This window comes from Triturus cristatus, chromosome 11, assembly GCF_964204655.1.
Source record: "Triturus cristatus chromosome 11, aTriCri1.1, whole genome shotgun sequence".
In the NCBI taxonomy this organism is placed as follows: domain Eukaryota; kingdom Metazoa; phylum Chordata; class Amphibia; order Caudata; family Salamandridae; genus Triturus; species Triturus cristatus.
This window is the reverse complement of record NC_140594.1, coordinates 635,115,881-635,141,570: the sequence shown is the minus strand read 5'-3', so window position 1 is coordinate 635,141,570 and position 25,690 is coordinate 635,115,881. Positions and strand designations below refer to the sequence as shown.

Here is a 25,690-nt window from a genome sequence, read left to right as displayed (position 1 = left end):
AGTTCCTGCGATTCCAAGTCGGCGCCAATCACTATCAATACACAGTACTGCCATTCGGGCTAAAGTCTGCTCCCAGGACTTTTTCGAAGTGCATGGCGGTGGTGGCGGCACACCTGCGGAGGAACAAGGTGTTTGTCTACCCGTATCTGGACGATTGGCTGATCAAGGCGTCATCCTTCGAGGAAGCGCAAGAACACTTCCGTGGGACGTGCGAGCTCTTGAACAAGCTGGGGTTACACGTCAACATGTCCAAATCGGTCCCATCTCCGGTACAGTGCATACAGTACCTGGGGGCCTCCATAGATACGCGGTCGGCAAGCGTGTCTCCTTCGGAGGAGAGACGGTTATCACTCCTTCGGAAGGCTCAGGACCTCAGGACTGCTCCATCGACGACTGTGAGGAAGGTGTCGTCTCTACTGGGATCGATGGCCTCCTGTATCTTCCTCACTCCGCACGCACGTCTACAGATGCGACCACTGCAGGAGTGCTTGGAGGATCAGTGGGATCAGAAGACAGGCTCTTGGGACGACAAGATCCGACTGTCTCTACATGCTCGTCAGTCTCTGAAGTGGTGGTGTTCGGCGGAAAACCTCCTCAAGGGGGTTCCCTTCCACAAGGACATTCCCACGACGAATGTGGTGACGGATGCTTCTCTCCAGGGCTGGGGTGCGCATTCCGGGGACCTGCAGATTCAGGGGAAGTGGTCTCCTTTGGAATCGACGTACCACATCAATTTCCTGGAACTCAGAGCTGTCTTCCTGGCACTGAAGGCTTTCCTTCCGTCCTTCCAGACCAACTCGCTGCTGATACAGACGGACAATACAACCACGATGTATTACCTCAACAAGCAGGGGGGGTCGAGATCGCGCACTCTGTCGCAGGAGGCGCAGGCGATCTGGCGCTGGCTGCTGGCCCGAGGATTGACGATCACGGCCACGCATCTGCCAGGGGTGCAGAATGCTCAGGCGGACGCCTTGAGCAGGCTGATTCAGGAAAACCACGAATGGGTCATAAACGACGAAGTACTAGGAGAAGTCTTCGCAAGGTGGGGGACTCCAGACGTAGATCTGTTCGCCACCGCCGAAAACAGCAAATGCCGAGACTTCGCATCCAGGTACTACCAGCGGGGGACGCTGGGGAATGCGCTATGGATCGATTGGTCGAACAGCTTTCTGTACGCTTTTCCACCCATTCCCCTGATTCCGGCGGTGCTCATCAAGCTGTCCCAGTCCAGGGCGCGGATGATCCTGATCGCCCCGGAGTGGCCCAGGCAGTGGTGGTTCACGGACCTTCTTCACCGGTCTCTCCTTCCTCACATGCGGTTGCCGTGCAGGCCGGATCTTCTCACGAAGTTCGGGGGGCGGATGGTGCACCCCAACCTCTCGTCTTTGAGTTTGGCGGCATGGCTCCTGAAATAGTGCAATACGGTCATCTGAATCTACCAGACGATTGTATGGACATTCTGAAGGAGTCTAAGCGACCTTCCACTAGGACATCCTATGCTTACAAGTGGAAGAGGTTCTGTATCTGGTGTAAGTCCAAGAACTTTGATCCGACAACATGTAAGGAAGATGTCATCCTTCCATACCTTTTGCATCTGGCGCAGTCTGGCCTTAATTTCCATTCCATTAAGGTTCATCTGGCTGCTTTGACTGCTTACAGGAAGTGCCCTTCACAGACGTCCTTCTTTCAGATTCCTGTGGTCAAGGATTTTTTGGAAGGCTTGAAGAAGGTGTTCCCTCCTGTCAGACTTCCCTCGCCTTCTTGGGACTTGAATGTGGTGCTGTCCAGACTGATGAGAGAGCCTTTTGAACCTATTCACAAGGCTTCATTGCAGCACCTATCCTGGAAGGCGGCGTTCCTGGTGGCCATTACATCGGCCCGCAGGGTGAGTGAACTTCAGGCATTATGTTGTCAAGAACCTTATACTGTGTTTCATGCTGCTAAGGTTGTGATGCGTACTCACCCTAAGTTCCTTCCTAAGGTTATCTCTGACTTTCATGTCAATCAGACCATAACTTTACCTACGTTCTTTCAGAATCCCTCTTCACCAGCGGAAAGGGCTCTCCATTCCCTGGATGTCCGAAGGGTGTTGAAATTTTATCTGGATAAGACCAAGGATATTCGTAGGTCTGACCAATTGTTTGTTAATTATGGCTCAGTCAGGACTGGTCTTGCGACCTCTAAGCAGTCCATCTCTCGGTGGATTGTGTCCTGCATACAGTTGTGTTATCAAAAGGCTAATAAGACCTTAGGGGGTAAACCTAAGGCTCATTCCACAAGGGGCAAAGCTGCCACGACGGCTTTGCTGCGTAATGTTCCGATTGCGGAAATCTGTAAGGCGGCCACGTGGAAGTCGGTCCATACCTTTGCTGCGCATTACTGTCTGGACTCGGATGCCAGGGCAGATGCTCAGGTTGGGCAGGCTTCGCTGCGAAATCTGTTCGCACAGTAGTGGTTGTGTCTTATGTGTTCTCCACCGCTTTTGTTGGGTGGGGATGGGCTTGCCATTCTATTCACTAGATTATGACTATACACAGAGATCCCCTACTACAGAAGGAGTAGTTTCTTTTCTGTAACTCCAGTTCTGTAGTAGGGGTATCTCTGTTATAGTCATAAGCGCCCGCCCTCCTCCCCGGTGGAGAGATACTTATTCATATGGAGAATGCTACAGGTCTGGCGTGCTACGCCTTCAAAAAGAACTGAAAGTAAATGGGACCTGCTGGGCATTCTGGGATACTGGGGAAAGTTCTGGAAAACTGGAAAGTTTTCTTAAAGGCACAGTATCGTGTTCCAAGCCACATAATGGCAGCCTATGGGGCTTGTCTGTCCACTCCTTCCTCTCTATCATTCCAGAGGCTTTTGCTGGTAGAGGCAGGGTTTTTTCCTATGTGGAGAAAAACTGGACAGGCAGTGCTGTTTGTGGATTTTGGTGGAATTCTAGTTGAAGTACTGGACAGTGTAGCCTGTGGGTATAGGCTGCATTATCTGTCTTTAAATTAAATTCTCTCTTAAAGGTGTATGCAGGTCTGCATGATTTGTCACCTTTTAGAGATTATTTTTTATTGCTCCGGGGTCCGCGCACATGGGCGGGACTATTCACTAGATTATGACTATAACAGAGATACCCCTACTACAGAACTGGAGTTACAGAAAATAAACTACTCCTTACTGTATTGCGCTGACAAACACAAGTCCTAATCCTCACCGCTGATCACCAATGTAGGAAATTGGGTGGTTGGTTGACTGGGATATGAGCCCTGGTCAAGCAGCAACCACAATCCTCCTCAGAGTGAGACACAAGCCAACCTTAAATTAGCTTGTGCCCAACCCTCTGGTAGTATGGCATAGAGCAGTCAGGCTTTATTTGGAAGCACAGTGTAAAGTATTTCTGCACCACTTCAAACAGTAATAAAGTGGAAAACATCACACAAAATGGATGCCGCACCAGATTATTGAAACCTAGAGAATTCTTTAATCAATAACACAAGACCAAAACAACAAAAATCGGATCTGTAGAACCAAAGATATGTAATTTGAAAGAATTTAGTGACAATAGCACCAACTGTGGATGTCTGGTCATGCTATAATGAAATAACGTCACAAGTTCAGGCCGACTGCGATAGTGTTAGTCCTGCTAAACAAAGTATCTCAAATCCGGGTTTGCGGAGCATTACGAAGATCCGCAATGTAGATATGTCCCGCAGCCAAAGCGATACGTCAGTTCCGAGGTGCGTTGAGGCTGCAATGCGAGGTCCTGCATCATCATCGAGGATACATCAACAATGGCTTGCGATGCAAAGTCCAGTGTTGAGGATGCGTCACCCAGTAAAGGCGAAGCATCATTTCCGAGGAGCGGCGAGGCTGTGATGCGGAGTCCAGCATTGTTGAGGCATCATAGATGTGGGACGTTCGTGCCTGTGCTGAGGATGTATCACACAGCAGTGGTTCCTAAGAGGTTGCGGGCTGCGGAGGCGATCTGGGTCTTTGTGACGGGTCCAATCTACAGAGCAACAGAGTTGATTGGTTCTTCTCAGGGTTGCACTGTGCAGCAGAGGAGATGCATTTGTTCCACTGGATCCACAGAGGCTAGCAGAGTGCCTTAACCTCACTTCCAAGGGTCCAGTACTGAGGTGTCACCAGCTGACCGGGTAGAATCACAGATGGCAGAGTCCAGGTGCCAGGTATTGGAAGCCTGTTATGTCCCTGAGGCTTCAGATCAGGAGGCCAGCCAACTAGCCCTTGAAGTCACTCTAGGATTCTAGGTTCAAGAGATGCAGGTCCAGTTGTTCTTACCCAGGCAAGAGGTCAGCAGGTCAGCACAGCAGGACAGCAGACCTTGAGAGCAGCTCTCCCAGTAGAGTGGCAGTCTTTTCAGCAGCACAGCAGTCCTTTCTGGAAGAGTGACCACAGGTCTAAAAGTGTACTAAAGAGCTGGTGTTTGAGGTCCAGTATTTATACCTAGTTGTACCTTTGAAATGGGAAAAAGCTTCTAGAGACGTGCCTTTGTAATGCATAGGTGTCCTGTCTTCCTGGCACTGGCTCCAGACTAACTACAGGGGTATGGAGCCCTTTGTGTGAAGACAGGACACACCCTATTCAATTATAAGTGGGGCTATGCCCATCTCCTCCCTCCCATCCTGCCAGCGATGGCCCATCTATGCACACCTAAGCTCCCGAGTGTGTGTGGATGTCTAGGATGAATACACAAAGCCCAACTGACAACCACACCTAGCAATGTGTCCCAAAGACAGGCTGCAGGCAACAAATGGTTGAGGGAGGAAAATGCCAGCTTTCTACTAAAAGTGACATTTTCAAAAATGTAATCTAAAGTCCGACTTCACCATAAGTTAGGATTTTTCATTACAGTTCCAAAGACACCAAACCTGATCTGGGCATCTACTTCCATTCAGAAATGACTGCTTATTAAATGTAATAAGGTAACTCCAGTGTTATCCTATGGGAGGAGTAGGCATTGCAGTCATGAAAAACTAATTTAATGGCTTTTCACTACCAGGACATGTAAAACTTAAAAGTACAACTTTTTAAATGCACTGCACCCTTCCCTCTGGGTTGTGCAGGGCCTACCCAAGGGGTGACAAGGTATTAAAAACGAAGGTTTGGGCCTGACAAAATGGCAAAAGGATTATTTTCATTTCCAGGCGAGCAGAGTTGGGGAAGACCATCTTCATTGCAGCAGTGTGCATTAATCTGCTTATGACCTAAGGGGCCCGACAGATATATCCAATAGGGTTGGACTCTACCACAGTGAGGTATTGTTATTTGTTAGGGAACACCCATTATTACATATCCAACCTAGGTGTAGGGTAGAGATTTTTCTGGTCCTGCCGAAGTGCCAAGCAGCTGACTGGACCATGCGTCACAAAACGTGTTGACTCTACATAAATCACATCTAAAAGCTACATACGTACATTAAGCTCATAGGGTAGCACTCCTTTCTTTTGTTTTTACCACTGCTAAGGGGACCACAATATTACACACACAAAAATGGCTAAAAATAGCTACCCCTTAGACAGTTTCAATGCACTCACACCACCCTACACAGGACACACCCTCACACACTAATCCATCATTACGCGCAAAAATGTAAAGATCTCAGAGAAAGAGCTCTTTCGCGGGACCTGGCGTGCATTGGTGCGCCAGACCAAATGGGAGCAAGCCCTATGATAAAGAATGACACCCATTTGGGTGTGTGAGGATACCAATGCTCAATTATAGGGATTCCCTCTCAATTTCTCTGGTTCCAACCTCTTACCTCTTGTCTTTCCTAAAGAAACAGCAAATCTTTTTGTCTATTGATCCTAATTAGGAGCATATACTGGACCGTTATCAGCTTCCCGTCCCCCCTCTTTGATTTACAAAAGGTTTATTTTGCCAGGTAGACATGGCAATTTAAAACTGCACACACAGGCTGCAATGGCAGACCTGAGACATGTTTATAAGTGATACTTAAGTGGGTGAACTAATCAGTGTTCCAGGGCCACTAGTAGCATTTAATCGATCTGCCCTGGGCACAGGCAGTGCCACTTTACTAGGGACGTAGAAGTAAATTAAATATGTAATTTGGTTATAAGCCATTCCTACCATGTTTTAAGAAGAGAGCACAAGCACGTTAGCACTGGCTAGCAGTGGTAAATTGTGCAGAGTCCTAAAGCCAACAAAAAAAAAATTCAATAAAAGTGAAGGCAAAATGTTTGTGGATGACCCTGCAGAAATGGCCAAGTCCAACACGCAGTGAAAAAGGTTATTTTGTCACACAGAAAAGTAAGCATTATATTATGACCTGAGTTCAGTTCCCTGCCCTGAGCACCTCATGACCATCCTTCATGCCCTTCACATCGCGTTTTTACAAAACACCTTTACCTTTATTTTTAAAGGCTAATAAGGAGGATCAATCCTGTGGAACTCTGCACTGAAACAGCAGTAAACCAGCAAGGTACCACTATAAACCTGTAGGAGACCATCCCAAATAATTCTGTGCTGATGACGGTGTGATTTGGTTTTAGCTCAATTAAATGATGCTCAGTCTATGGTTGCAGTTTCTCACATCACTAAGTGACTGTGTGAAATATAACCCCCACACCTCTTTCCCAGATTTCATTTTATTGTAGTTGCATATAGTATGTGTTATACCCCTGATGGGGGTATGAAGCGCCGTCTAAATAATCCACATTTCGGCTTGCCAAGCCATCTTCAGCCCAGCTATTAGTCATAAGGGCAGCAGCTTCCTGTCGCCTCCAAGGCAGCAGCCCACGCTACTGTGGAGGGTAAGCTTGCTAAAGATATGCTTTTCCAGCATGAAGTGTGTATAATAGAGTATGTGTGTGACGTTGGTGTATCCGTCCTTTGTGTCTGCTTTCAAAGTAAATATCTGTAGGGAACGCATCTCTCTGCACAGTCTGTGTGTCTGCTGTTTGTCGGCAGGCTGTGTGTCTCTCAACAGTGTGTATCAGGGGTGTGAAATTCAATAAAATACCTACCTGTCCATGGGACAGGTGGCTTCATACATTCACTTGTCCCTTTGGTGGTGCGTATTGCAGTGACATGGCAGGCTCGTTATATAAAAACTCGGATATTAGCTTTTCTGATTATGCCATAGCTCATACTGTAGTAGGGTTTGAATTTTAGCAATTCCCTTATTTTGCCACCTTGCAGATCGTAGCGTTCAGCAATAATTCTAGGGCTGGAATGCTCCCACAAAGTTTTACAAAAACCAAATCAAAACAAGGCATGCACTGACAAAACCATAAGGCTAACCACCAATTTCGGACATTGTTTTTGCCAATGCTTATTTTCACATTTTCCATTATCTTGTTTAAACACTGATTTTCCATTATGAATATTTTTGGGGGATACTAGCTTGTATCAACACATTCTACTAAATGACTCTTCAAAGAAATGTTACCTACAATTTCACAGTAATTTAATAATTTTTTTTTCCTAATTGCATTTTTTTGTGAACTGTTTATTTTGAAAGCAAAGGCTCCTCAATCTTGCTTTCAAGCTTCGCAGATATTTGCATCTAATTAGAGAGCATTCTGGGCGCATTGTATGTAGCCTCATATAGTTAAACTTTGCAAATGGTGTGTACGCAGTTTTACACTGGAACAACTGCCAGTAGTACAATCCAAGCTTACGTTTCCTTAGATCGCTCACCCAAATAAGAAAGGCTTTGTATTAATGAACCATAAGTGCAAGTTCAAATAGCATTAACGTACGGAAACTAATATTACCTTAATTGCAAACAATGTCCTTCCCTTATCCATAATGTGGTACTGTAAGCTGGCAGCCAAAGAGTTTGCGCTGCATGGGTTTGGGCCTACTTGTCCCAAGGACAAAGTAAACATGAACACTTGTTGTCCTTGACCCCTAACAATATGTCCTGGGAGTCGGTCTATAGGAATTCCACATCTTTGGTGTATGTGTTTGAAGTTGTATTGGTTGCTTGTTTTTGTCTGAAACTTTTGTGTGTATGTGCAGAGTTGGTTTGTGTCTGCAGAGACTGTGTGCTTGGGTGGCTGTGTCTTCAGAGTGAATGTGTGACGTGTGTTTAACTCACTGCAGGGTGTATGTGTTTTTGCTTGTGTGAGGGTGTTTACTTATGTATCTCAGGGGCATATGTGTTATCAGTGTGTGTGTGTGTTTCAATGTGTATCTACCCGGTGGGGAAGGGGTAGAGGAGAGAGAGCGAATATAAATAGGAATCTACAGCGTAGTGTTCCTGCTGCATGTGTTTCAATCTGTGTGGTTTTGAAGAGTGTATATTTCTGCGGTCTGTGTGTGGTTTAGTGTAAGAATGTGTGTGTCTGCGATTTGTGGGTGTGTGTATGTGGGTTCACTGTGGGTGTGTGAAGTATCTGGTATTTGTTACGGATCTGTAGAACTTTCACATTGTATTCCAGCACAGTTCTCATGATATTGTGCTACAGCTTTAAAAAAAAAAAGTGGTATGACTAAATGGCAACTGAAATAGAGAGCACATGCATATCATAGTGCATTTCAGCCTGTAACCCTTTCCCTCAATGGGAGCCAGGCTTCGATACCACTTGCCCTAGAAAATAAGTGCCCTTCCACTAGACAAAGGAAATAAACTGGATTCTCAAACAAATATGCATGCAGAGAATACATTCAATAAACTTTGAACTTGGCTTTTCTAACTTTCGAGGGCATACCGGAATCATCGCCACTAGAAGATCGCTTGCTAGATGGACCTTTACACGCCAAAGCCATATCCTTAACATATAAAAAACTCAGCAACAATCTGCCAGATAGCTTTGGTAAGCTCAAGGAGCAGTGGGAGAGAGACCTGGGACCATCGGATGAGGAGGACTGGCGATCGTCCCTTATGTCCCCTAGAGAAGCAGCCATCACACTGCGATTTAGATTGATACAGCTCAGGATTCTACACAGGTCCTACATGACAGGGATCACCTTGGCTAAAATTGGCACGAGACCGAATGACCTCTGCTTGAGGGGATGCCGACAGCCGGCCACCTTTTATCACACTCTCTGGGAGTGTCCTGCGATTCACCATCTTTGGGAGGAGGCCACTGACCACATGCAGACCGCACTGGGTAGAGAGGTGATACTGACACCGAAACTGGGATTACTAAAAATTTGGGATGCCACTGACATAGAACAACAGCTAGTGACGTTAGGATACACATTGGTAAAGCGGGAACTGGCGAAGGGAGGGGGGGAGCAGTTCCGCCTTCCACCTCTATATGGGGAAAGAACTATACAGGTGTATGATAGCCGAAAAGGAAGTTTTCATAACCCGAGGGTGCCACAAAAAATGGGACAAGTAATGGTCCAAATGGAATGTTTATCATGGGAACTTATGTATATCCCCAATGGTAGAATTGGAAATGCGTAGAGATACAGACAGAGATGTGAATAATTGATGTAACTGCTTCATTGACCCCCGTGCAATGTACGCACCAGTTGAGTAACCAGTCAATTGATCAATCAGTACCCTTTGTATGATTGTTATTAATTTCAAGAAAAAACAATTTAACAAATAAAAAAATAACTTTGAACTTTTTCTGAAAATTGCAGCGTCTCACCCATGTGTGTCTCTACATTGTATGTGTGCTTTTTGCCTCAAAACTAGATTGGAAACCTTAAATAAACATATTGTTCTTCAAGATTTAAAAGTATTCAACCCACTACCCAAGGAACCGGATGTAATGGGAGTTAGGCTTAAAATGCCATGTACCACAAAATGAGTGCCATTCCACTACACCCTAGAATTCACTATAATTGCTATGCATGCAGGTACTATATTCAATAAAGCGAATATTTCTAAAGCTTGTATCCTAACAGACTGCAGCATAACACAGAAGGAACAGTTGTTAAAATACACCCAGTTTATTTCCATGACAGCTTAAGAACGAGAGGGCAGGAATCATAAAAGAAAATTAGTAGAGCAAGTTTGAAATATAACTAGTATGCCAGGGAGCTAATCTGGCTATCCATCACAGCATTGTCTCTAGTAAGGAAACATCTAAGAAGTATTAAATCAGACTTAAAGCATTACAGTGGTATACACTTAAGAAGAAAAAAGTCAACAAGCACCGGAAGTCATGAAAATGGTACAACAAACTCCCGATTTGCATATGGCAGGTTGTTGTATGAGGTGTCATGGTGGGCTAAAAATAAAGGACTGGATTGCAACTCAAAGGGATTACCAGTGGCGGACATTGATCTAAGCAATCCACCCTTCACTTTTTTCTTCTTTTTTGTTTTCCTCAGTGGGATACCCTAAGAGTGATGGCAATGCCCAGACATGGGTCTCATACTCATTGTCCTTTTGTGCCTGTTCAGAAGGGATCTTGCCTAGGAGTTTGGGATAAACTGCTGTTATTGGAGCAGGACCAAGGCTGATTTTGTCTGGTTCCAATGTGCTATGGCACAGTGGGCAAAAACAATGGACTGGATTGCAGCCTGAGTAAATACCGTTGGCTGAAATTAATTAAAGCAATACACCAATCACTTTTTTGTTTTTCACAACAGGAAAAGAGCCACATTTTCAACTACGTTCAGAAGGAGAAATGATTAGTTAAAAAACAAAACTGAGCAGTAAGATTTCCACAAGACAGTTGGCACAGTAGTAAAGTCTTTCCATCCATCCTTGTTGTCTTAAAATGCAACACCAAGAGTAAACCGAGGTTGTTGTGGAGTGCAAAGTAAGCCTGATGGTATAACTTCTAAGTCTGATTTTCAAGAACCTTATTTGCAATCCATAATACATTAAAATTGTAAGAGGGGATTCCAAGTAAGTGCAGTGTATATTGAATAGTGTATAGTGAAAAGATGTTCCCAGAACAAATATGTGACTACCCACCACAGTTTGAGTTGCAGTGTGCAGTAGCACCTGAAGCACCAAAAGATGCCCTCTGGAGGTCATGGTATAGCCCATTAATTTACTCCATCTGCAAGCCGATGATAACAGTGACAGCAGAAGGCCCTTTGACTCAAAGGTGAGGCCCACAAAATTCTACTAGACACTTTAGATGACATAAACAGTTTGAGGAGATGGATGAGATCTCAGTTTCTGATTGACATCAGTTTAAAAACCCAAGTTCTTGACTGAATGTACAAGCTTATGATAGATGCTTCATTTTGTGGGCCACAATTTGAGCCCCAAAAGTCCACACTAGTGCCAACCTTCATTACTAAAGTTTCAACCTCCATTGCTTATGTTTTATATGGATTCAACTTGAGACGCTGGTTGCCCCATCCAGATTTTGCCTTCACAATAAAGTTTCTTTAGAGAGATACTGAGAGATATTACAGGCTTAATCAGTGTGCAAGTGAGCTAAACATGGTGGGAACGTTGAATCTAATTTTAGACTAACAGGGTAGTCTTGACCTGGTAACAATCAATTGAGGACAAATCCAAGACATTTGGTGGTGGTGCCAATGTAGTATTCAAATAATCGGGATATGATTCTTTACCAGAGCAGGATTCCTGAACTACCTGTGAAAAAAACATTCTATTCTATGTGCCATGAAAATTATTTACATTTGTTGTAGAAACTGAGTTTATCTCAAAGCCAATGTGACCTTGAGATGTTCACACCCACAAAAACACAATCTACTTGAGGCGTGGCTCGCAAAGCTTCCTTAGCTATTTTTAGGTCGAGAATCAGCGCGTATGCGCTGTATGCAAGACCTGCTATAATTACTCTGCTGGGAGAAATTCCCCCTTCTGCTTATCATTGGTTCTCTCCTGCATCGATCTTCAATGGCGGCTCCTTATTAGTTGGTTTTCCCGATACGTCACTTCCAATTTTGTTTCAGGAGCACCGGCCAACTACAGTTACATTACGCTGTGGGACTGCTTCTTTAATTACCCGCTGCTGCTCGCTCTTTAATGTCTTTGTTTCTTTGTATACATACAAATGTTATTTTTTTTATCAATTCGCATTGTTAATTTTGTTACCATTCACATTGTTTATTTATTTTAGTAATTGCACTCTGCACGCCATTGTTCATTTATATTTTTATTAGCCAAGCCTCTAACCCGGTTCCTGAATCCTAAAATCGACAGCTTTGTACCAAAGTGTTGTGCATTACACGCACAGTGCGTCACCCCCTCCTGTATACCAGCTCTTGTTTGTTTTATGGGAGGTTTTGATCTGCTTCTCCCAGGATTTTACACCAACTATTACCACCCCCCCTTTCAATTATCGAATTCGGGCCAAGTGTAACGTTGTAGGTAAAATGTAACCTGTTAAAAGTGTATGTGGCGTTTACAACCCCACCCCCGGGGGTTGAAGCCTCTATCTTTGAGCAGGTTGTTTAGTGGCTCTGTTTCGACCGCACCTCACACCCATCCCAGGTTAACTGGGTTGCTAGTTTTTGGTTGAATTGATGCTGAGGTGATCTGCCTTTAATTCCTAAACCCTAGTTGTTTGCAGCCCCCTTGTTGCTGCACAGCAGGGTGTGGATCATTCTCTTTCTGTATTCTAAAAACCCACGCCCTTTAACAGTTTCATTAGAGTACGTGCACCTCTCGGGATCTTTCAAGTCTACGCGTCAAAATCCAAAACGTTGTCCGAGGTAACATAATGTCTTTTTAAAGCACAGGTTCACCCTTGATCTCTTGTCTCCGAAATAACAGATTTAACCTCGTCTTCATGGAGCTCCTTATTCTTGAATCCCTCACCTTACTATTCCTCCCAAGTTTTTAGTACCTACGCAATTAAAGAGGCCTAGTGGGAAAGCGCAAAATTTGGCTTCACCCAGGACGCTCTACAAACAAAGGCCAGCCCTGAAAGGGGGATGGGGCTGTCGCTCGGAATAGGGCTTGGCTGCACCCTACATCAGAAGTGAAGTGAGATTGCTTGTCAGCAATGCCAGCTGTGTGCCATGTAACCAATGGATGTCAGGATTCTGTTTGGCATTCAGTCAAACAATTGTTTGCTGACGGTACTTGTGAATACATGTTCTTAAAGTATTTATTTTCCATTCTCAGTGACTTCTGTTTTCTTCACTAATCTTTCTTCCTTACTGTTATCTTTCTATGCAGTTCTTCCTTCAGCTAAAATTTTCTTTCATCATTCTTTTTTCTCATGTTCTTTCTTTCTCTCTATCTTTTATGGTGTTTTTCTCCCAATATTGTCTTTATCCTTTTAGTTCTTTCCTTTTGTTTGTTCTTACCATCTTTCAAATCCGCCTTTGCTTACTCAGTTTTTTTCTTATGCTTTTATTCTTCACCAGTTTCTTCTTTCGTCTGGTTCTCCCTTTGTGATTTTATTTTTTCCACTCTCTTGATTTTATTTCTTTTTTTGCTTGTTTATAATTCGGAACTTCAACATGCTTGCTTTTCACGTTGGCCCTGTGGTCCGTGTACTAAAACTATTTTGTGACAGCTACCCCGAGTATGTTATTCTAATAAGAAGGATTTCAATAACAGCAACATTCTTTGAAGCTATAGAGAAGGCGGTGTGGGTACAAGCATGTGGTCTAGCTCCCACCTAATAGAGGATTGTGCTGAATATAAAACTATCATGTTTTGCCCCCACACACACTCCCCTCACCTTTGAGCAACAGAAGGAACAATTAGTTCAATTCTTGGAATGCATACAGAGTTTAGACCGCGTATAATCTGACACTTGCATCTTTGTATATAGCAATGACAACTAGGAGAGAACTGAGGCGAGGGCACCCCAGATGTTGCATGGATCAAACATTTTGAAAGACGAAGAACACTGTTTCTCTTGAGGCGAATGAGAAAAGCAATCAATTACACGGTGCTCACGCACACATTTTAATGTGTTGTGTAGCAGAAAAGTAGTACGAGTGAAGCAAACAATGAAATAATAATGTGCTTACTACATGTCCGTCTGCTTTGGATTCTGTGAAATGTTTAATAGTAGCGTAAATGATTTTTAATAGGAGAAAGGGAGGAGGTGCGACGTAGGTAGCCTGTCCACCAGATCTGCCTGTAGAGTAGCGCCTGATACAAGTAACTAAAGCACTCCACACCATTACTTAGTTAGTATCTAGCCCCGCCAAGAGGGGCCAGGTATTTATTGAACTTTGGACATCATGCCTCAAACCAAACCGCAAAATAACAAGCATTTGCAATGCAATAGATCTCGTATTTGTGAGAGGTTGCGCTATTGGCATTGTAAATGACAATATCTGTTTTGAAAACCTGCAAGCGTGTGTAAACATGCACCTTGTACTTATTTATAGTCCTTGCTTTGGAGGAGCGAGACTGACAGTAAAAGAGGCACAGTTACGGCCAACCTTGCTTATCGTAAGCAACGACTATCAGTCAAAAGTGTGTGTTTACACGCCGCTTGCAGGTTTTCAAAACAGATAAATAAAAGGCATTGTCATTTACAATGCCAATAGCTCATAGTCCAGCAAATGCGAGACCTATTGCATTGCAAATGCTTGTTTACATTTTAGTACAGCAACCGCATGTGAGAGGCATTAAGACGTCCCATTGTCATGAATGACTCACAAGCATTGTCATTATGATTATTACAGAAGCACCTGCCTGAACAAAAGGGGTGCAGCTTGCTTTATGGGATGACCAAACTCTAGTACCTGAATTTAAGAAAGAGTCAAAAGCTTTTATTACTTCTCAGTATTTGTTTGTTGAATAATGATAGTTCCACTTTCCCTAGTAAAAATATATTTTATTTTAGCATTGTTGCAAATCAATTTTTGTCAGTTTAGGAAAAGTAAATGGAAATCTGTTAATATTAATGTTTCTGTGCCCGTACATATAATTTAGAGAATAGATGGGACATGTGGTTTTCTCTAAAGGACATGTAGAATTGTGTAGTATTTTGTGCCTTGGATAAGTAGATTTTACAAAACCCACACCTTGTATGACAGTGATTCCCTTCACAGCAGGTGAGTCTCAACAGGCACGTTATGATCTTTAAAAAATTCAGACTGTCCTCCACCAGGGTGGAGGACCTTATGACCTCTGCCCCTCCCCCAGCATCCGGTAGACTCTCAACCACCATATAAATGGTCCCCTGAGGCCCTCCGTAAAAATACAGGGCTAAATTCCAGTCACTATGCAAACAGGAGATAACAAAGTGATCAGACTGACAAAATGTGTGATAATTATCACACACTCACTGTTTTCTGCTGATTACATTAATATGAAAAACAGGCCCAGAAAAAAGGCAAAACATAGAGAATTCAGGGTGTTAAAACCCCTATTCTATGTGTTGTGCGTGCAGAATTTTATGTGTTGAGACTGATTCTGCATTTTATGCCTCATTTCCAAGTTTAAAAATCCAAATTGGAGGTATTTACTATACCCTATAAATAATTCAACCTATTATAGTGATATTTACCGGGTGTGGTATATACCTGCCTCTGTTCTCTCCAACTTGGAATGAGGGCCTCAGAACCTTTTTAATATGCACTGTGGGGTGTATCCTCACTAAACCAAATATTTCATTGTTGTTATAAAAAGTAAATGTACCATTGATGCTTAGTGTAATTTAAATTAGCAAGCACTGGCAAAGCCAATAGATCACTTTTTAAAGTGGTAATGCATGCAAACACAGACATGCACAGATCATGCGTATTTGCAGTAGCACAGTAAAGCCAGATCTATTGGCTTTTCCAATGCTTGTTTGCTTTTCTCCCTTATTAGCATAAATTGGAGGCCTGCCATATGACTTTCGTTTTTATTTGACACAACCTAGTTATCCGCGGGTCTAGCAGGCTTAAAAAAGCACCGAAAATTAAGAATACCAGTAAACGACTCTTAATTATGCCTACTGAAAATCCTTCAAAAAGGACGGAATCCCATCACCCACCAAGGTGGCGTTCTTCATCATCTGGGATTTCTCCTCTTGGCTACAACACCTAGTGTAGCCAAGGGCCACAACCCCCTCACTATGAGGGAGGAGCTCAGGGATGTTTTCTGATACTACTCTTGCAAGGGATCAGCTAAAATCCAACTGATGTGAAGTATTCTGGTATCAGAGTGATGGGCGCATTGCAAAAACACTTTTTTTGAACGTGAGTTTAAAACTAACTACCATGAGAAAAGGGTAGAGTTTAATAGCTAACTCTTGGGGTCAGGATTAAAAACAGTGCATGTGCAGTTTGAAAAAATAACTGCATCTGTCCAAAATTGGGTCTACATGTTTCGGCCAATGTGACTTCAGAGGTGTCATGGCCTTCCTCAGGACCTAGATTATCAATGCTACTGCGTACAAAATGATCAAAAGAATAAAGTAAAACAAGTGTAGTTTGGAACAAATACAACCTACATCACCAGTAGTGCTTTTGCTGGATTAATGATATATTGGTTGCACCTGTAAACAAAACACAAAGAGATCAAAAATTGCTGGTGTCTTATACTAATCATAAATCAGCGAATCACAAGTATTCATAATGTATGTGTCATTCTATGTACAATGAAAAATAGAACTACAAAGTGAACTTACCCGTGGTTCACGAGTAAGAAACCTCACATCACCTGGCAACAGCTAAGGACGGGAGGCACCGCTCTAAAAACAACAAAATATGTACAGTCAGAATAGAATGCATTGGCTAGTCTGACCTGCCGCTGTATTATATTTAATAACAATATGTACACACTGTAATCTCTGAAAGACCAGTGCGGGAACTGAAGGGGGAGTGTTCATCCAAAAAGACATAGGTAAGGGCATGCGGATGAAAGATGCCATAAGTACCTAAGACAGGCACTTCACAACATTTTATTGTCTGTCAAAGAAGTACGCTGTAGCCATCCGGTGGTATAGCCCTTTGTTCGATTGTTTAAGGATCTAATAGTACATCAGGAATTAGCAAACAAAGGGTGCATATATTGTAAAGTCACCCGGTTGTACGTATCCGGGTACAGATACACTCCAATGATTATATGTTTATTTGCAAATTGCTGCCTGCCTTAGGTATGTGATAGAGACATCTAGCCGCAGATTCTTTAACTTAGATTTATCCCCAGGGGTCAGACTGGATCTGGAATTGTTTTTGCAGCAGCACCTCTGCGTGCCGGGGGACGGCGCGACACGACCCTGACGTCGTCCAGGGACGTGACGTCAGCGAGGTCATAAAAGTCCCTCTCGGCGCGCTGATGTCCGTTTCCTTCTGTTCCGCGTGCAACGCGGAACCGGAGTAAGCGGTTCCTCTGGCCTGTTTTCAGGCCTCTCTGACGCTTCGCGTCTGAAACAGTGTGCGATGCCGTCGGGCTTTAAAGCGTGTGACTCCTGTTTGTGGCAAATGTCTGCAACGGACCCACACCTTATCTGCATGCGGTGTCTGAGCGAACACCATGACTCCACGGATTGAGACGCCTGCCAGCAACTCGAGCCGAAGTCCCGGCGGGAGCACCGGATGAAGCTACTTTCGGCCCGCCTGTCCCGGTCGGAGTCGTCGCGGCTCCGGTCTCCTCTTCGGCCTCAGGTCCCAGTGGCGGGGGTTTCCGTTTGCGGCGTCGGTCGCCATCTGGTTCCCACGTGTGTCGCTCGCCTCTTCATGGTAAGTCCCGGCGCATGTCGCCGAGGTCCTCGACCTCCCTTCCTTCTGTTGTTGGGGGCACTAGTTCCCAGATTTCTGTGCCCCTGGGAATCGTCCCTCTCCTTTCCGCCTTTTCGGGCACGGGGGTGACTTGGAACCAGATGGCGGCCTATGCAGCGGCCCTGCAGGCCTCCCTTGGGTCCCCTGCTCTAGCTGGGGCGTCCTCGGACCCTCCGCTATGTGCGGGGTCTCCGGTGGACTCGCCGGTGGGTTCTCCCCCGGCATCGACTGAGCCCCTCGCCTCTCGGGATGATGGAGATATGGCGTTGTCAGGGCACAGCCTGGCTGGGTCCCCCTGTTCAACCCATAGCACCCCTACCACGCCGCATAGTCCTGTGGGGCTCCCTGTGGCATCGCAGGTGGTTGCTGGTGCTCGCATCTTGGCTCCGAGCCCGCCTCCGGCCTTCCGGACAGGCGGCTGCCTTTTCGGAGGCCGAGCCGGCACCGCTTCGGCGCTGTAGACTTGCCTCCCCGGTTCCGTTCATTTCTTTGGAACCGGAGCCTGTTGTGGTTGAGGCTGAGTTGGCACCGGACGAGGCCGAGTCGGCGCCAGACAAGGGAGCACCGGCCGAGGACGCCTTGGCGCCACCTCGACGCCGGATCGTTGACTCCTTTCCGGAGGCTTCCGGGGGGAGTTTGGCGCCACCCCGACTTCCAGCGACACCGGATCTGTCCTTGCCAACCCCCCCTCGGAATCTGTGGCTCCGAAGGACTCTCCATCTCCTCAGGAGCCCCATCAGGACCCTCATTGGTCAATGGGGCTTCCTTCATTTCGACATTGGGCTCATCCTCTGTTCCTTGAACAACCCCCTTGGGGTGGGAGGCTCAGTTTACAGCCCTCACCCATGGATGAGTTACTGTCCCCTCCTCGGAGGGCTACCGAGGCTGGTGCGGCATTTACAAGAGTTGTTTCCTTGGCCGCCCGCATTCTGAATATGCAGCCCCCTTTGGTCCCCCTGCCTGTTGACCCGCTGTTGGATGTCCTCCACCACGGTTTGGAGAATGTTGAGGCGCTTCTGCCTTTTGAAGCTTCTCTGTATGATGTCCTTTTGGGCACCTGGGCTCGGCCGGCGTCGGGTGATCCAGTAATAATAATAATCCACATTTGTAAAGCGCGAACAATCACCCGTAAGGGTCTCTGGGGGCCATCGGGAAGATTAAGCAAGCTATTGCCCAGTCACATGGTGCTGGGCTAACCTGCCGCCGGTGCCGGGGATCGAACCGTGATCCCCAGATTCCGGAGTCAATCACCCTGGTCGCTGCGCCACACCTCTTCCAGTGGCTGGTTCTATCATGCACCGCCACCACCCTGCTCCAAAGGATCCAGTTTGCTTGTTTGTTCATCCAGACGTTCAGGGGCTTGTTCTGCAAAGTGCTTTTCCTTCCTTGCCTCTGCTGCTGCTTCCTTCCTCCCGGGAGTCCAGATGACTGGAGTCGTGGGGTCTTAATATTTTCGCCTCCACTAGCGCAGCTCTTCGCTCACTCAATACAGTGTGTGTCTTGGCCCGGGCTACTTCGGCCCTTTGGGAGTCTGCCAAGTCTCTTCTGTCTTCCGCCCCTGAGGGCGCTCGTGTTGACCTACTCCATTTTCTCCTTGATGGCCGTGATCTGGCGGAATTTACTATCCAATTTACTAGCCCGGGATAACTCGGATTCCTTAGGCTGAGCTATGGCTGGTTCGGTTGCACTATGACGCCATGCTTGCTTGTGGGATGGCGTATTCCTGGAGAATATCCGGGAACGCCTTGTTCACCTGCCCTTTGATGGGGTCCTTTTGTTTGATACTCATGCCGATTTGGCGGTTCAGCGTCTCCTTGCGGGTCTTCGCCCTTCCCCATAGGTCTGTACTTACCAGGTCTCAGGTTGTCAAATCCTGGGGTGGTTACCCTTTCATTTAGCGTCCACCAGTTGGACTATGCGTTTTTGGGCTGGCAGTAAGCCTACTGTGGCGGTGTTCCACAGGTTGTTGTGTTCTGTCCTCCGACTGTGGTTTACCCTAAGAGGTGTTCCCCTGTTTTCTTGGGGCCATGATATACTCCAGGTGGGGTACCTGTATGCTATTGTATGGCTCCGCTTGCCCCACGCAGGCGTGGAGGTCCCTTTTGGCTCTCTACGTCTACTGACCCCATTATCTTACCGTTGGATGTTTTTTCAGTGTTGTGCCTTCTGGCGCTGCCTCCTACACGCCACGGGTCTCGCCTTTCTTGAGCCTTGCGTGTGTGCCTCATTCTCCTCTTCTAGAGGTTTTTTTCCTTGTACTAACGTTTCTCAGTGTATTTCAACACGCTTCACATGAGGCTGTCTCCTGCCACGGGTGCATTAGGTGTGTCCCTCCTATATAGCGCCCACAGCTGCGTGGCCTTGGGGCTCGCCCCCTTTTTTAGATATATATATATATATATATATATATACCCGCGAGTTGGCCGTTGGTATCCCTTATTACACACCTCCACCTCTCTTCGTTTCTGCGAGGTCTGGTCCTATACCCCCATTTTTCGGGGAGCAGTTGGGTGCCTTGTACTCAAGCTTGCCATTGTTCTGCATGGCGGTGTTTTTCTCAGCATGTGTATGGTGCACTTCAATGCCTTTTCCTGCATCTTCGCACTAGGACTTCCTAGGGTTCCATTCCCTGGGGTGGACCTCTGCATCTGGATGCTCTTTCCTTGGGGGTCTTGTCTGTCACGTTCATGTACTGCACAGTCCCTCTCTTCTGTGGGGGTGCATTTCCCCTCCACGTTGGAGGTGGTGGCTTGGACATCTAATGTTGTTCTCAACAGCTATGCATGTTCTTCTTGGTTTCTATGGGCACCTTTGGTGCCTTGGATACCACACCCTTCGGATGTGTCTTTTTTCTTTGGAGGTCACCCTAATCAGTGTCTGTTGTACCTGCGGGACAGCTCCTCTGATGACGGTCATCCCAGGTGTTGCGCCTGCGTCTGTCTTCCGTGGGTGCGTTCTCCCCTTGGCCTTCCAACTGCCTTGTTGGGCATCTCATACTCGTCATAGCTACACCACTTTGTGGTTTCCGTAGCTGTCTGCTATGTTCATGCTCTCATTGTGTTTCGCCTCGGTGTGCTTCAGCGTGTGCTCTCCACCTCTGTCGACTTCGTGTGACCAAGTGTGCACTTGGCTTGTCTTATGTTCTCGCATGTCCTTCTGAGAAGTTGCTCAGTTCCTGCCTCTTGCCCATCGCTTCCTGGATGCTGCCTGTCCAGCCTCCCTTGCAAAGGCTCGCCTGGTGGGCTCTGGTTACGTTCCTCCATATTGCCCTCTAGTTGTCGTTGGTGCCAAATTAGTGCACCATTGAGCTTTGGGAGTAGTTCCTCATTATGGACTCTCTCTTCAGTTCTGGGATATGGCTTAGTGCGGTTTCTACATCTCATGCTCACACGGGTATGGTCTCGCGCCATTCTGGCAATCTTGTGATACCATGTCTCCCATTGTCTTTTGCTCTCTGAGCTGCTTGGGTTGCTGACTGGCTGACGCCACAGCGTTCCCCATAGTCCGTCCCCTTGTGGCCGGCTTAGTGCTATCGGGCACTTTCTATTGTTCTGTCACAGACCCACCTTCCCCTTTGGGGTATGGCTTTGGTATCTATTCTAAGTTAAGGAATCTGTGGCTAGATGTCTCTATCAGATGTACGAGTTACTTACCTTCGGTAACAATGTATCTGGTAGAGACGTTGTCTAGCCGCAGATTCCTTAACGCCCACCCATCCTCCCCGTTCTGCGAGGAGCTTGCCAGATGGGCTTCTCTACTTTGCCTCATTTCAGTTGGCCCTGGTCTTCATCCAAGGTGCTCAAATTGGTGCGTCCATTTTAAGAATTGCCATATGCAGCGCTCCCTCCAGGTGGCTTCTCTTCCTGTAAAGCGGTGCTTTTTGCTTCACCTTAACCGGTAGATTCTTCTTCCTTTTCTCTGCATTCCCCCACTCAGTGTGGAGTCTTCTCCTGTTGCGTTTCCTGCCTCCCGCCTGCTCCATCGACCTAGAGCTCTTGTCTCCTCTACAGTTCTGTTCTTTGGGATCTGCTGGGCTGTGCTTCGGCCTTCCATTTCTATAGGGGAAGTGCAGTACTTGTACTGCCTTCTCGCAGCAGATTGTTGTTCTTCCTGTGCTCTGCCCTTGTGGCCGACACAGTTCTACGTTGTAATAACAGTCTACCTTTTGTCTGTCGAGATATTCTTCCCTTTTTACTCAGCCTCTGGGGAGGGCCCACACTTCGCTTTGAGGGGTTGTTTCTCAGAGCGATGCTCTGCCTTTACTTCTTGGTTTGTAAGTGGACAGAGTCTGTTACTGTCCTTTATGATGGTGTTATGCACCATCCGCTTACCTTGCTTTATGGATCTTTTCCTTCTTCACACACTGTTCCCGTACTTTCACAGTTTTGTTGGTGGCTCCGCGTTGTGCCGGGGAAACGTTTATCTGAAGAAAACTGACATCAGCGGGCCGGGAGAAACTTATATGACCTCGCTGACGTCAGGTCCGTGGACGACGTCAGGGCGGGGTCGTGTGGCGCCTTCCCCCGGCACGCAGAGGTGCTGCTGCAAAAACAAAATTCCAGATCCAGTCTGACGCCTGGGGATAATTCTAAGTTAAGGAATCTGCAGCTAGACAACGTCTCTACCAGATACATCGTTACCGAAGGTAAGTAACTCATACGCTTATGGCATCTTTCATCCGCATGCCCTTACCTATGTCTTTTTGGATGAACACTCCTTTAGTTCCTGCACTGGTCTTTCAGATATTACAGTGTGTACATATTGTTATTAAATATAATACAGCGACAGGTCAGACTAGCCAATGCATTCTGTTCTGGCTGCACATATTCTGCTTTTTTAGAGTGGTGCCTCCCGTCCTGAGCTGTTGCCAGGTGAGGTGAGGTTTCTTACTTGTAAACCACGGGTAAATTCACTTTGTAGTTCTATTTTTTATTGTATATAGAATGACACATACATGATGAATACTTGTGATTTGCTGATTTATGATTAGTATAAGACACCAGCAATTTTTTTTCTTTTTGTGTTTTGTTTACAGGTGCAACCAATATATCATTAATCCACCAAAAGCACTACTGGTGATGTAGGTTGTATTTGTTCCACACTACACTTGTTTTACTTTATTCTTTTGATCACTTTGTACGCAGTAGCATTGATATTCTCGGTCCTGAGGAAGGCCACAACACCTTTGAAGTCACATTGGCCGAAACATGTAGACCCATTTTTGGACAGATGCAGTTATTATTTCAAACTGCTCATGCACTGTGTTTTATCCTGTCCCCGAGAGTTAGCTATTAAACTCTACCCTTTTCTCTTGGTAGTTAGTTTTAAACACACATTCCCCCAAAAAATGTTTGCACTGCGCCCATCACTCTGATACCAGAATACTTCACATCAATTGTATTTTAGTTGATCCTACGCAAGAGTAGTATCAGAAAACATCCCTGAGCTCCTTTCTCATAGTGAGGGGGCTGTAGCCATTGGCTACACTAGGTGGTGTAGCCAAGAGGAAAAATCCCAAGTGATGAAGCATGCCACCTTGGTGGTTGATAGGATTCCGTCCTTTTTGAAGGATTCTCACTAGGCATAATTAAGAGTCGTTTACTGGTGTTCTTAATTTTTGTGCATTTTTTAAGCCTGCTAGACCCGTGGATAACTAGGTTGTGTCATTAATCTTATTGGGGATAATATCCGTGCAGGTCTCTAAACTTCCCTTGGACCCTCCACTCCCGGTTTTGTATTTAGAATTTCGTTTTTCTTTGCCTTTCTTCTGCACATTTTGATTAACATCTACAGTTTGGCTGTTGTTTTGGGTAGGTAGATGCTATGTTTCAGCATTTGGCTGTATCATGCCCCAGTTGTTGTATTCAGTAAGCTCCAGCAGCAGAAATGCACAGTGCAGCTGTGATGTTCTTTTCTCTACCATCCTTGTGCTGGTGTGGATCTTGACATTTTAGGTTTGATGCTCATTTCATTATTCCAACCTCGTCTCCGAATGCACTACAGTAGATATGTCAGGTTGCTGTGGAATGACTTTTCCTCCCCCCAAATTATAGCTTATCACCCCCGAGTCATTTAAAGATTGATCTCAAATAGACACTATCCAGAAACCTGAAGTAATCAAGATTATGTGCTAGAAACAGCTTAGAGACAAATGTTTCCCATGAAAAATATGCAAAGCTCTTTAATCTTGTGTTCTCATTTTCAGTGTCCTGGATGCAAAACATTTGTGGAGCGTAAAGACCTGGAGAACCTGTGGGTGCACTGTGTGATCTGCAGTGCAACAAATAAGGAAACTTGTGAGTTCTGCTGGCAGTGCCTGAGACCCTGGAAAGGTGCTGGATCTTCATCTATGCGATGTGGAAACGAGGGGTGCGCAGACCCCCGGCTGAAGATCCTTGCTGAATGTAGTGTCAAAGATCTTCCAGGGAGTCAAATCAAGAACTGCCCATCCACCAGGGCCTGTCCCACATGTGGGCTTATGATAGAGCACAAGGAAAGGTGCAAATATGTTATGTGTCAACAGTGCCGGGTCGAATTCTGCTTTGCCTGCCTTGAATCTGCTAAAGTCTGCCAGGCGAATAAAGGAGGGGCCTGGTATCAGACATGCAGCAAGCCTGTTGCTGCCAGGCAAACTAGGATTCCGGTGTGGTCTCAGCAAGGCCAACCAAGCCCACCTAGCATTCCTGTCACTCCTAGACAGACTGTATTTCAGGAGTACCTTGAGGGAATTCGGCAGGACCCATCTAACTTTAGATCACCTTTACATACTGAGAGAGAGCCTGAGAATTCCACCTGTGTAATCTTGTAGGATAGAATCCATTGGTAATGCATGAAAAACTGCACCTGTAACTACACAAAGTGTAATAAAACACTTAGATAAAATAACTGATGGGTATCCATATGTTCTCGTGTCCTCATAATATCAAGAATCATAGCTCTTGAACAATTTTGTTTGTTACTGAAAAGTCTTTAGAATGGGTAATGTGTAATTAGTGACAACGTTCATAACTTGCTTTTAACAGAGCAAACAAAAAATTATTATTCCTTACTGATTGATGTAGGGCGTGGAGGAGCTTAAATATCCTGCCCCCTGCGCATTAATATTTCATAACCCAAATAATTGTATGTGATATTCTCACTTATATATTTGTCCCTCTTCATCCCAGATGCTTTGCAGTTCTCTCCTCCCCTACTATCCATGTGTTTTCAATTGACCCTGTGTCAAATTGTACTTGAGGTATGCTGGAGGCTGGCTCTTTATGTGGTATATCCATAATCTGATATAGCGTGTAAAGAGTCAGGTGTTCCCTGACTAGTGGACAGGGCTTTATATGCAATCCCAAAGTGCTCTTTTAGGGGGTAGTGTGGTCGAGCAACCTTAGTCTTAACACAGAAGAGTGTGAGACATTTGCAAATACACACAATGATTAATAAATGACAACACAACTCAAGAAGGAGATCCACACCAATTTATAAAAATAGCAAGTATCTTTACATATGTTTAGGCATCAGAGAAAAATCGTTCAGGTAAGTACGTTTTTAAATATAAAATATTTTCACTTTAAAAAGTGGACACACTGCAATTTACGAGTTTTGCAGTGTTATCTCCTCGAAGGAAGAAGAAGTTCTGCAAACAGGTACAGTACATTAACTTACAGGACCAATCTCCAGACGTTGAGGTGAGTGGTGGGCAAGGTCCAAGGCAGCACCAATAGTACACCATCAGCAGTACAAGGGCGGCTGGGTGCAGGGTGCAAATCAGCATCGGAAGCCCAATGCGTTTCAATGGGGATTGGTCTCTGTAACAAGAGGCTGCAGGCTCTGGCTAGGAAGCCGGTCGATCAGAACCAGCAAGTGGGAACAGACCTTGTGATGCTTGGGGACACCTTTGGTCGTCTTCTCCAAGCCACAGGTGCAGAGGTGTCTTTAGGCGTCAGGTTTTTCCTTACAGAAGCAGGAGTAGGCGACGTTGTGGAGTCTGGGGGAGGGGGGAATTGGGTAAAACCACTATGGACTCGAGCTCTGGAGGGCTAAGGTAACCTTGTTGGACCTGCTGGCTCACTTCAACTCGGACCGGAGGCGACAGGTCCAGTGACTGCTTCAGGTGTTGGGTTTTGACAGTTCAGGAGGCCTC

The 25,690-nt window shown here is 45.7% G+C and overlaps 1 protein-coding gene across 1 annotated transcript in view; it reads left to right on the top strand.

The window, feature by feature from the left end:
- LOC146785215 (putative E3 ubiquitin-protein ligase RNF144A) overlaps positions 1–24,441 on the top strand; it is a 197,208-nt gene extending 172,767 nt beyond the window's left edge. The window contains exon 4 of the mRNA XM_085634120.1: positions 23,762–24,441. Within this exon, the coding sequence (XP_085490246.1) occupies positions 23,762–24,364 (603 nt within the window). The 3' untranslated portion in view covers positions 24,365–24,441. The remainder of the gene's footprint in view (positions 1–23,761) is intronic.
- The last annotated feature ends 1,249 nt before the right edge of the window (positions 24,442–25,690 follow it).